The 10,868-nt window shown below is 40.2% G+C and overlaps 1 protein-coding gene across 2 annotated transcripts; it reads right to left on the reverse strand.

Moving 5' to 3' along the window:
- Positions 1-2,951: 2,951 nt before the first annotated feature.
- On the reverse strand, positions 2,952-6,400 carry LOC9641698 (abscisic acid 8'-hydroxylase 4). 2 transcript variants are annotated; one of them, XM_002973383.2, is made up of 10 exons: positions 6,279-6,400; positions 5,299-5,435; positions 4,834-5,152; positions 4,550-4,699; positions 4,093-4,374; positions 3,949-4,038; positions 3,808-3,886; positions 3,645-3,751; positions 3,384-3,505; positions 2,952-3,229 (listed from the first exon to the last, which is right to left on the reverse strand). In XM_002973383.2, exons 1-10 carry the CDS (start codon positions 6,390-6,392, stop codon positions 3,067-3,069), a joined length of 1,563 nt encoding a protein of 520 aa, XP_002973429.2. In that variant the 5' UTR covers positions 6,393-6,400; the 3' UTR covers positions 2,952-3,066. The 2 variants fall into 2 exon arrangements, with proteins under 2 accessions (XP_002973429.2, XP_024534106.1); XM_024678338.1 differs by lacking the exon at positions 6,279-6,400 and adding an exon at positions 5,484-6,267.
- Positions 6,401-10,868: the final 4,468 nt, after the last annotated feature.

Genomic DNA, 10,868 nt, shown 5'->3' on the forward strand with positions numbered 1-10,868 from the left:
AGTCTTCACCAATTCCTTGTTTTTGGGGAAGTCAAGACTTTGGGGCAAAGTGCCTTTGCTATAGGTGGATTTACTATTATAGAACAAATATTACACACATAATAAATCCACAATTCCATTATCTTGAAGCCAAATTCCTTGTAAGAGCATTGGCCTATTAAGCCTAGATGGAACCTCATATAAGAAGAGACTGTGAGTCTGGATAGAGCAAGGTTTACACTGAAGGCCTCATCAAATATCACAGTTATGCTATAGATGACAACACTTGATTAGCATACCAGACTAAGCTAAAAATGGGAAGGTTGTACAATACAAGTCATCCATTTTAAAGGCTGCATAGGACAAAATCAAGCTTGCTAAAGAATTGCAGTGCATGATCTCAAAATAAGTTACATTAGTGTTATGGTAAGGAATGCATTTGTCCAAATTTTGTCCAAAGGGAGACTTGGGGAGACTTTGTCTATAATTGGCTTGCAAGTATATTTGCAAGTATATTTATTACATTTTCATGAAAGAACTAAATCAAGATCCTTAAGTCAACCACCATATCCATCAAGCTTGTTTTTAGCATGGTAGTTATTTTATTAGCTTTCAAATCTATTTTACTTTTGTGTTTTTCAGATCAAGACTTACAAAGAGATATATATCAAATGTAATTTTGATATTTACCAAAACATTGGTTCGGGACAAACAAAAGTTTTTATATAGTTCTTTTGAGCTTTGAGCTCAGCTCATAAGCTTAAGAGCTGTGTCATAAGCTCAAAGTGTACCTAGGCTCCACTCACACCATTGAAATAAAAATTGAAAACAAGCTCTTGTACAGTGTTGCCAAAAACTAAACCCCATTGTTGTGCTGATCCTGCTCGACCATTCTCCTTAGTTATCCTAACATGACCATGCCCAAAAAAATAGTTTCAAACAAACTTTTAGTGTTTATAAAAACAATTATACATTCACATGTGTTTTTCAAGATTTGAGTTGTGCCCACACACTTGCTTCCTTGCCACCAAACCTGCTGCCACCAAGTTTGGGCTAGGTCCACCTTTGGAGAATCTAAATTTTGCATGTCTGAACCACAACATCACTTTTCCATTACCATATTTGAGGGAGCATAATTAAAAACTTCACATCACATTACACAAGTTACTATACCTATCTAAATTATATCACTTTGCAATTGTAACTTTAACAATTTCTTTACTACACACAACTAGCCTTCTGTCTTAACATATATTTTGTTTCTTTTTTAATTAAAGTGAAACCTGGCTCTTCATGACTTGAGCCAAACATGAACTGACAAAATAAAATTACTTAAGATTTAAAAATCTTCAATAAAATCATGTAGAAAATCTTAATGCAATTTTTGAAATATTTCCAAAATTCTACTAATCAATTGAATCCCAATAGCAGACACACATAAACTCCTATAAGTTGGACCTCAGATCCTGGAGCAAGACAGCAGTGCCAAGGGGATCGTCCATTCATCATGCAGCTCCAAAAATCCACATCTATGACAAAATATTTAACCCCATGTTCAAGGAAAAACAAAAGGCCAATGCAAAGAATGAAAGATTCAGGTGTACTAAAGAACCCCATGGTTTTCTACAAACATGTCTAACTCCCCAATCATCCAATCATCTAATTTCGATGTCTTTTTAGCCAAACTTTGTATCCTTTGAGTCCTAAGATATAACAATATTCAATCACAAGGTCCCGCAAAGTATTGTACATATAAATTTGTCAAGGACGGGAATGTATCAATCAATCAATCAACATTATAAGCACAATTTTCTTAAGGAGATCTCCAAATAACTCTAGCAGTTTCTGTTCTGTAAATAGCCAAGTAACCAAGATTGTCGATCACAAGAGCATATAACTTGTTTTGGATGGAGCTCGTTTTGCTAGACCACGCCTCTCCTCTAGATCCAACAATCGCCAAATTGCATTGACTAGCAGGATTAAGTAGCAACCAGAATCTTTTCCCTGTGTTTCTGAGCTCCATGTGATTATTCCCCTGGGACTTTGTAGTATGAGATTACAATTCTTTTGCATTGTCAACCTATAAGAACTATCAGCAAATACGAGCCAAGAGTGTTCTAGAGCCACTGATCAGTGATGTAGCATAGACCCAACAATGTCTTATATCGCTATCAAACCCATCAAGCTCTGCATACTTATGATCATCAAATGTATTAACTGACGAGAAGTTGGAGAACAAAAGCTGGTTATTCTGTTTAGGAGCTAGTTCGAACTCATAACGAAGTCCAATATACTGAAGAACAATATCAACATAACCATAACAATGTTCTCTACCCCTTAACTCTTCTAGTATCCTATCACACATATCCAGTATATTTTGCCGTAGATTTTGGACAAGCACACCTTGGATCGTTGGACACATGGTACAAATACCTGGGGTCTCGTCAAACACTCTACTATACACAAATATATAGACCTTAATAAATGTATTCGTATCAAAAATCACGACAAGTTTCATCTTTCAGCCCCAAATCGAACGTTATCACGCATATTTCTCACATAGCTTTGTATCCTTTCTACCATTGCTCTTATTTGTTCCACACATATTATGCAAGGCTCTTATTCTAAAAATCCCATCTGGTGGTGCATAGCACGAATCTAGCTGAGAGATTAGAATGAGAGCTGCTAGAAGAAACGCATACTTGAGTCGTGAAAAAATCCATCCAATGAGACTTCAAAAAGCTTGCCTTGAATTGCTGCTGAATTGAAGTGGCTGAAATTTCAAGGCTCATTTAACCAGGAAAAGCTTGTTTTTACCTGCAAGCAAGGTTTGAAAGTTTAGATAATTGGAAACTTTGTAGGTTTTAAAAATTACTTAAAATATAATCTTGATTATTTATTTTATAAAAATGCGTTTAGTTTCTACTTAACAATGTATCTTGAATATATCTATTTATTTCAAGAAGCGCCCATGCCCCCTCCTGACTTCCTCTTATTTTGTTCGTGCTGTTAAGATTGTACACGAGTAACTTGCATCCAAGACTTTTTTGTACAGCCAGCTACGTCTACAAAATATACTAAAGAGTCCTAGTGTTGGAATTCACCAGAGCCGAGCTCCCCAGTTTGACCCTGCCTCGTTTCCTTTTCTAATCCTCGCTCCACTTCTCGTTCTACTTGTATGACCAGTCCGCCCTTGGGGATCGGGACTGGCCACCATCTGATCCCACCGTGATCCTCCTTAATCTTCCAGCTGCACAGAACCACAGAAAACGAGTTTAAAATTCCAAAGTCGTGACAAAGTCTACCAGCAGCAGCAAAAAAAAGCAAAAGCTACAAGCGTTTTTCTCTCCTGTGTAGGCAGGAAGATACCAAAGAAAGGAAAGGAAGGAAAAAGCTCTTGGTACCTGTATGTAGTAACAAGGTGGTGGATGAGGACGAGCATTTCAACCTTTGCGAGCTCACCGCCCAAGCACAGCCTCTGGCCATTGCCAAATGGTATGAAAGTATTCGGCTTTGGACCACCGTCCTGGAAGAAAAAATCAGCAAAATCTTAATGAAACGGAAGATCTCTGGCCCTCCTCCAATCTTTTCTTTTTTTGTTTCTTTCCTGCTCTCTCGAATGAATCATCAAAGCTTTAGGCAAGCAATTGACCTCTGGACTGTACCTGGAATCTGGTGGGATCAAACTTGTACGGCTCCGTGTAGAGCTTTGGATTGAGATGGACCATCGACGGCGATGCGTAAACTTTCCAGCCTTTGGGAAAGTAGTAGCCTGCGAACAACGACACGATGAACAAACTTTAACTTCTTATGCTTTTTTTCTCGTACCATCGTACTCGAGGTCGTCAAGTGCTTCCCTGGGAAGGAAGAGTCCGACGTAGGAAGTTCTCATCGTCTCGTTTATCACCTGGAGAGAAGTTGGAAACGAAAAAGCTTAGCTTCGAGTTTGATCGCGATAGAAAACTCAACTCTGAGCGTGAGAGGCATTTCTTTCATGACTTGAGACCACGTAAGTGGAGATCCAGGCTCTCGTTTCCTCCGGATAGCTTCATGTTCTTCCTGATCAAACAGGATTAAAGACGAAGCTTGAATCTCTTCTTTCTTTTGTCTTACCTTGACTCCGTGGAGGAGCTCTGGATTGTCGTGTAAGTTCTTGATGGCCCACACCAGCTGTGCTGCAGAGGTCTCGTGCCCAGCGAACAGGATTGTCATGATGATTCCTCTAACGTGGATGTCTGTCACCGCATTGGCAAACTTCTCGTCCTTGGTTTCGACGCAAATCATCGAGTCGAGCATGTCCAGCCGCTGCTGCTGCTCCCGACCACTCCAGTCCCTTTTCTTTTTTCTCCTCTGCTGGATCATCTCCTCCACTGCTTTAAACATGCTGTCCCTTGCCTGTAGCCACAAAGAGTCGAGACAGGAGAGAAGAACACCTCGGATGAGAAGAAGTTGAGAGGAAACACTAAAAAAGCTTTCGGAAGCTCTGCGGAAATCTATGGGGAACTATAGAAGAGAAAGTTTGGTCTTTCAAGAGTAAGAAAAGAAAGAGATTCTCAAGTTGTTTGCTCACCTTGAGACCACGTCGGTAAGTTGTGAAAGGAAGGTTGATGTTGAGCGTGAGGAACGCCTTTTCAAAGTCTTGCATGTTCTGGAACAGTGCGTCCATCTGTTTTCCCGGCTCCATCCCGCATAGAATTTTCATCGCCACCTCGAATGTGTACTGCTCAATGGAAAGCGAAAGAAAAAACAAGTCAATCAATCCCAAAATCGCAACAAAAAAAACTGAGAGAGAAAAAGGAGAGAAGAATGTCTGGTGCTTTCCTTCTAGAGCTAGAGGCTAGATGATTTAAGTACCTTGGCCATTTCGCTGTAGACATTGACGGACTTTTGCTTTGTCCAGGAATCGAGGACTGAGCAAGCGAGCGCCTCGATCGCAGGGATATGGGACTGGAGGGACTCGGGATACAGGGAGGAGCCAACGATTCTCCGGACATAATTGTGAAGCTGCTCGCTGCCAAAGCTGCGCGTCGGATCGATGAGAGAATTTGCAGACTCGGGATAAGCAGGCTTGAAAAACTTTTGAGCCGACTGGAGCAACCACTTCGAGGCCTCCGGAGTGGTGACAATGATGCATTTGTCGCCAAAAAGCGAAGTGGAGAAGATCTCTCCATATCTGAATACTCGAGGGAGTTAAGGCAGGAAAAATGGACGATTTGGAACGCACCACACAGAGAGAAAGCACGAGAGAAATGGAGCCATCAAAACGCAAGAACACAAACCAAATGAAACAGGAAAAATGCGTGACTGAATAAGTTTTACCTGGCAATACGAGTGAGATAGAAGCGGTGTGGATCTCTGAGAAAGCTGAGCGTTTCGCCGACAAGAGGGATTCTCCACGCAGGACCCGGCGGAGTCTTTGCTCCACTTGTGCTCGACACCTCCACCGCCACTCTACTCTGCTTCACCATGAAAAAGGTCACCACCAATCCCAGAAAAATTCCCACCAACATCATCACTAGCTCCATCGCTGGTCGATGGAGAGAAACGATTTTTTCCTTTTTTCGTTCGTCGGTGGCAGTCTCAAGAACTCTAAAGCCCCAAAACGAGCACGAGGAACACTACAGAAAGACCAACTTTGACAGGCAGAGAAGGAAAAAGAAAAGGAAAATCCCGGCGAATTCTTCTCTCCGCTCACATTGTTTATTCTCCTCCTTGAGGCCTCTCTTCTTTCTCTTTCATTCTTCGGTAATATCTCGAGAGGAAATGTTACCTCGCAGTCACTCGCGACTGGCAATCACGCAATCAATCCATCAAATCGTTGGGTGTTGGTATGTTGGTGTTGTCACCAGACCAACTAGACCATGATAAAAACAAAAACCCACCCGTGTGCCACAGCAAGGAAAGAAAGAAGAAAACAAGACGAGCGAGAGAGAAGATTGATGGAAAGGAGAGAAAGATGGAGGAAGAACAAGACAAAGCAATCAGAGTGAATAGCTTTAGAAAAGTTCCACGAGCACCCCTTTGAATGCCAAAAGATTTTAAGGGAGAGAGGAGGAAGAGGAACAAGAAAAGGGAATGCGAGCGAGGAATGATGGGCGAGAAAGAGGCTCCTTCCAAATTCCAATTCCATTCCAACCATTAAAGCGATGGCAGGGCAGAGCGCAGGCGCAGCACAGATAACTAAATGTGAAAGCCACAGCGCATTGACACAGATTTGGAAAGCTCTAAAAGTATTGATCTTGAGCGTGTGCAAGTAATCAGGGAGGGATTTGCGCTAAACACGAGCTCAAACAAATCACCTGGAAAGATTGAAGGACGATCCAGCCCCACGCGCGTGTGTATCTGCTGGTGTGCGTGCACACGAGTCGTTCTCTGGGGAAAAAATCCCTCCCTGACGTGCCAGGAGCGCCCATCTCTCCTGAAAAACCCTAAAATGGTTCAAGATAAAGTTAAATGTAACTAGAAGACTCCAGAGATAATTCTATTGGTTTTTGCCACCCAAAAAGTGGCAACTGCCAAACTTTCTATGGCTGTGCCCCTTAGGGTGGGGCGAACAATCCAAGCCAGATCCATGTGGCAGCAGTGGAATGGTACTATGTGGCAGTTTGCTGTTACTTCTTTATTGACTTCTTGCCTCTCACTGCCCAAGGTGTGCCCAGCTCCAATCTAGCCCGATCAAGGCCTCCTTTCTGCTGGGAATGATGCAGCCTAATACCATTCATTGCAGTAGATTCATATTCCTAGTGCCAACTCCTCAAGCATTCTCCTCTTGTACCATGATAGTAACTCATTTTTTTCTCTCCCTGAGTGATGCTTGACACCTCTTTATACTTGGGATCACCATGTTTCCATGGCTGACTGCAAGTCCCTTGTATATTTGTATTTACACAACCAAAAGATGTTGGGCATGCCTTTATCTCTCTTAGACAACAAGGATACCTCCAGAACACTCCACCTCAAGCTCAAGAACACTATGTTTCCATGACTGATCACAAGCTACACAAAGACTCTCTCTAGCTTGACTATGGGATGGTGACTGAGTTCCTTGCTCACTTTAGACATGGAAGAACTTCAAACACACTTATGTAAATTCAAACAAGCTTAAGAATATTATATATATCCTAGCCTAATGATCATTAAAAAGATATTTCAATTCTCTTGCATGATCCAAAATCTCTAAATGCTTGATCCACTATCTTTTTCCCAAAAGTCATCATATGATTGATCTACCTTGGTAAGTTGAGATTTAAAATCTTAAGTTAGTGAAATAGTAAATATAAGCAACCAAAGAGAATAACTCAAAAAACGATTTATAAATGTTTAAATATAAAGAGAAAGAGCTTATGAACAAGAATACACCTTTTTTTCCAATTAGTTAAGGGTCTTTCTTGAAGTATTTGGGGTGAAATATCTTTGGGTTTAAATAGTATTGGGTTAAATGACCTTTCAAGAAGTTTAAATTTAAGAACTTATATTTAGTATCAAAGGGGTTTCAAGTTTAATTTTGTTAACTAGCTTAAAAGACTTTATTGGTTGGCTGCTCTCGGGAGAGGAAGCATGGTGGATTATAAATAAATAAAAAATAGTTCAAAAGATAATTTATAAAAGGTTAAAATATAAAGGGAAAAGATACCCTTTTTTCCAATCAATTAAAAATTTTAGGATAGTTAAGGTGAAGTATTATTAGGTTTGAATAGTACTAAGTTGAATAACCTCCTAAGAAGTTCAAATTCAAAAGCTTATAATAAAATTTTCATCTCTATTTGAATATCCTCCTCTTTTCTACCTTTAGCTTGAGATTCTATTGCAAGGATCTGGTGATGTATTTACTTGCATGAACACCTCCCTAACCTCTTAGGCATCTATTAAAAACATCTAGGAAATCAATTCTCTATCCTAGTGAATAAAGACTTTTTAAGCTTGCCCAAGAAATAATTTTGTAATTACCAATCCTAAAGTGTCAATCAAAGCATTTGCATAAGCTCATTCTATTTCAAACTCGTTCTACTTCCTTAATATGGATCTTAAGTATAAGTTGTCAATTGTTAAGACTCAAGAATTTCTTCCTAAACTTGCATTTACCAATCGAAGTCTAATTCTTTCTTATTGGCATTGTATGTCCTCCTAGAGAATTGTGTTGTATACAAGCCACCTATTGACCTCTTTTAGTTGTGAAGAGAGTGGAGAGATGATCTTGATTTTAGTCTATTTAACCATGCCCTTTTAAACTTCCTGAAATTTTGTGGAATATAACTACCGTTCAAACTCATGGAGGGCAAATTGTTGGTCCCCTATACATGGTTAGCTCAAAAATTGAGTTATAGGATGTTGGGATATACATATCTTCCTCGTTCACACTCAGGTATCTTTATGGTTTTGATGCTTGCCTACATAACAAGTATACATGTTTTCTTTCATAGGCCCCTATGAGTTCCACAACATCTTACATTCCTCCTAATTTAGACCATCTAGCACCTCTCTAGCTATGGCCCTTCTTCTATAACGAATATTTGACCAATTACCACTATCTTTTAAATTAGATAGCTAATTCTATTCATCCTGACTTTCAAGAATCTTGAACTACATACCAAATCTCTAATTCTTTTGGAGTCCTCCCCTTACATCCCACAAGGATTAACCAAATCCTCCAAAATCTAGGACACAATCACTTTATGCTTTCACCCCACTTGTGGATATATCCAGCTCTAGATATATCCAACCTTAAATATATTAGGCCTTAAATATGTTTAGCCCTGGATATGTCCAACACTTTAGACACTTGGCTTTTTGGTGGGGTGAGATCATTTTGACATCATTTCATTTTCAGTCTTTAGATTTTAGGAATTCAATTTTGATACTTCCACATATCACAACACTCACCATGTGTTGCTCATTCATTTATCTTTTACTAGAGACTTTTTTATCTATTGATTGTTCCTTAAATGCTTTTCTGGGAATTCTACTCCCATTCTCAACTTTTTAAGTTGGAACTTTTATTCCAAACCTATTATACTTGTTTATAACACACCTTATCTCTCTCCTTTTAAGCGAACTAAAAAAGGAGTAATTGCTTGGTAAGAGAGCTTTTAGTTGCCTCATATAAAATAACTAGTTTACATAATGAAAAGATTGGTAGATTCAATGTAGAAATGAAGGTGTTAATTCTACTTAGCTCAATAGGAGAACTAGCTTTGGTAGTAGTCAATAAAGACATTGACATCTTTGAAAAGGGGGTAAGTGTAATGCATGTCATCATAGGATGTGGAGAGGCTTGATGCTCCAATGGGTAGGTACACTAGAGAGGAGGCTATGTGTGTCGTTGATCGTGCCACTTGACCCAGCAGTAGTTATGGGTGGGTACAGGAAGAATAGAATGAAATTTGGATATATTGTCACCATGGATCCTTGAAACATTAGGGGATAAATAGGGATAAAATAACCTTTAGTCATGCATTTATACTATAGTCCCACAGTAGATACCTTCATTCATAGATGCCCCACAAGAGGAAGGACATACTTATGGATGCTCAATATATACAATTTCAAATTTAAGGGTAGAAATATACCTTGCTCAAGGGTATACAAAAGAACCAATAGAGTCCGAGAGGGAATTGAGATGGAGTTCAAGATGGACCTGAGATGGAGTCTGAGATGGACCTGAGATGGAGTTTGAGATGGATCTGAGGTGGAGTCCGAGATTGGCCTGAGATGGAGTCTGAGGTCAAGTCCAAGATGGATCTGAGATAAAGTCCGAGGTCGAGGCCGAGAAAGAGGCCAAGACCGAGACCGAGACTGAGACCAAGTTCGAGTCTGAGTTCAAGTTTGAGTCTGAATTCGAGGGTGAAAGCCCAAAGTGTTTGTCTCCTAAACCTTGGGGGGTTTAGTGAGCTCTAAAAGTATAGTAGGGAGAGGACTCTAGTGGAGCCAGTTTAGCTAGAAAAGGTGATTGTGACCAAGGAAAGTTATACCTATGTGATGGGTGATGATATAACCACTGAGGAGTCTAAGGTTAAAGTGAACATAAACAGACAAATGAAATAACTTAGTGAAGTGTTCAAGAGTTAGCTTTAGCTTCTTTGGGAGATTGAATGGTCAATACTCCCAATCCAAGTGTGAGTGGCACTACCTACTTGGATACTTGGCATGGCTCATTGAAACCTCGCTCTAACCACATGGCTAGGGCACCCAAAATCCTAGAAATGTTGTCTTGGAGTCCCAGACTGTGGAAAGGAAGAGGAATAGTCCTCTTATGTGGTGACCAAGGATGTGGTCATGTGGCAAGGGGGTTCCAGAGGTCAATAGGACATAGTGGCTAGGCCTTTGAGCCTTGACTCAGTGGCAGTGTTGGTGAACACAACCGTGGATGGAAAGGGACTTGGTGGGGACCGAGAAAGGGATATTAGGGAAGGTTGTTCCTTATATCTACAGGCATCCTAAAGATGCTAAGGAGTGGATATGAAACGATCACTTATGGATAGATAGCCCAATCTTTGAGAGATGGGCTGTGATGTAAGTGGTGTTGGACTATGAGTGTGACAAAGGTGAATAAACATAGCCTTAGTGTAATGGGCTGATATGTTGATGGCACCTTTGGGTGTCGGTCATGGGATCAGACACATGGAGCACTTGGACCAAGTGTAAAAGTTGAGTGGTATAGATACCATTCTTGGGGCTAATAAATCCTCAGGTCCGGAATAGGACTTATGGAGGTTGTGAGTGAGACTCCTCCATATGATCCGAGGTGTGGTTAAGTGACTAAAATAGAATGGAAAATTTAGTCACTTACAACTTGGTATCGAAGTTGTTCCTTAATCTAACTCTTATTGATGGCCAAATATGTTACCACTTGTATTGGCATCGGAAGGTTTTAGAATTGGGCCTATCCTCAA

This window comes from Selaginella moellendorffii, unplaced genomic scaffold (assembly GCF_000143415.4).
Source record: "Selaginella moellendorffii unplaced genomic scaffold, v1.0 SELMOscaffold_21, whole genome shotgun sequence".
NCBI classification, from domain to species: Eukaryota; Viridiplantae; Streptophyta; class Lycopodiopsida; order Selaginellales; family Selaginellaceae; genus Selaginella; species Selaginella moellendorffii.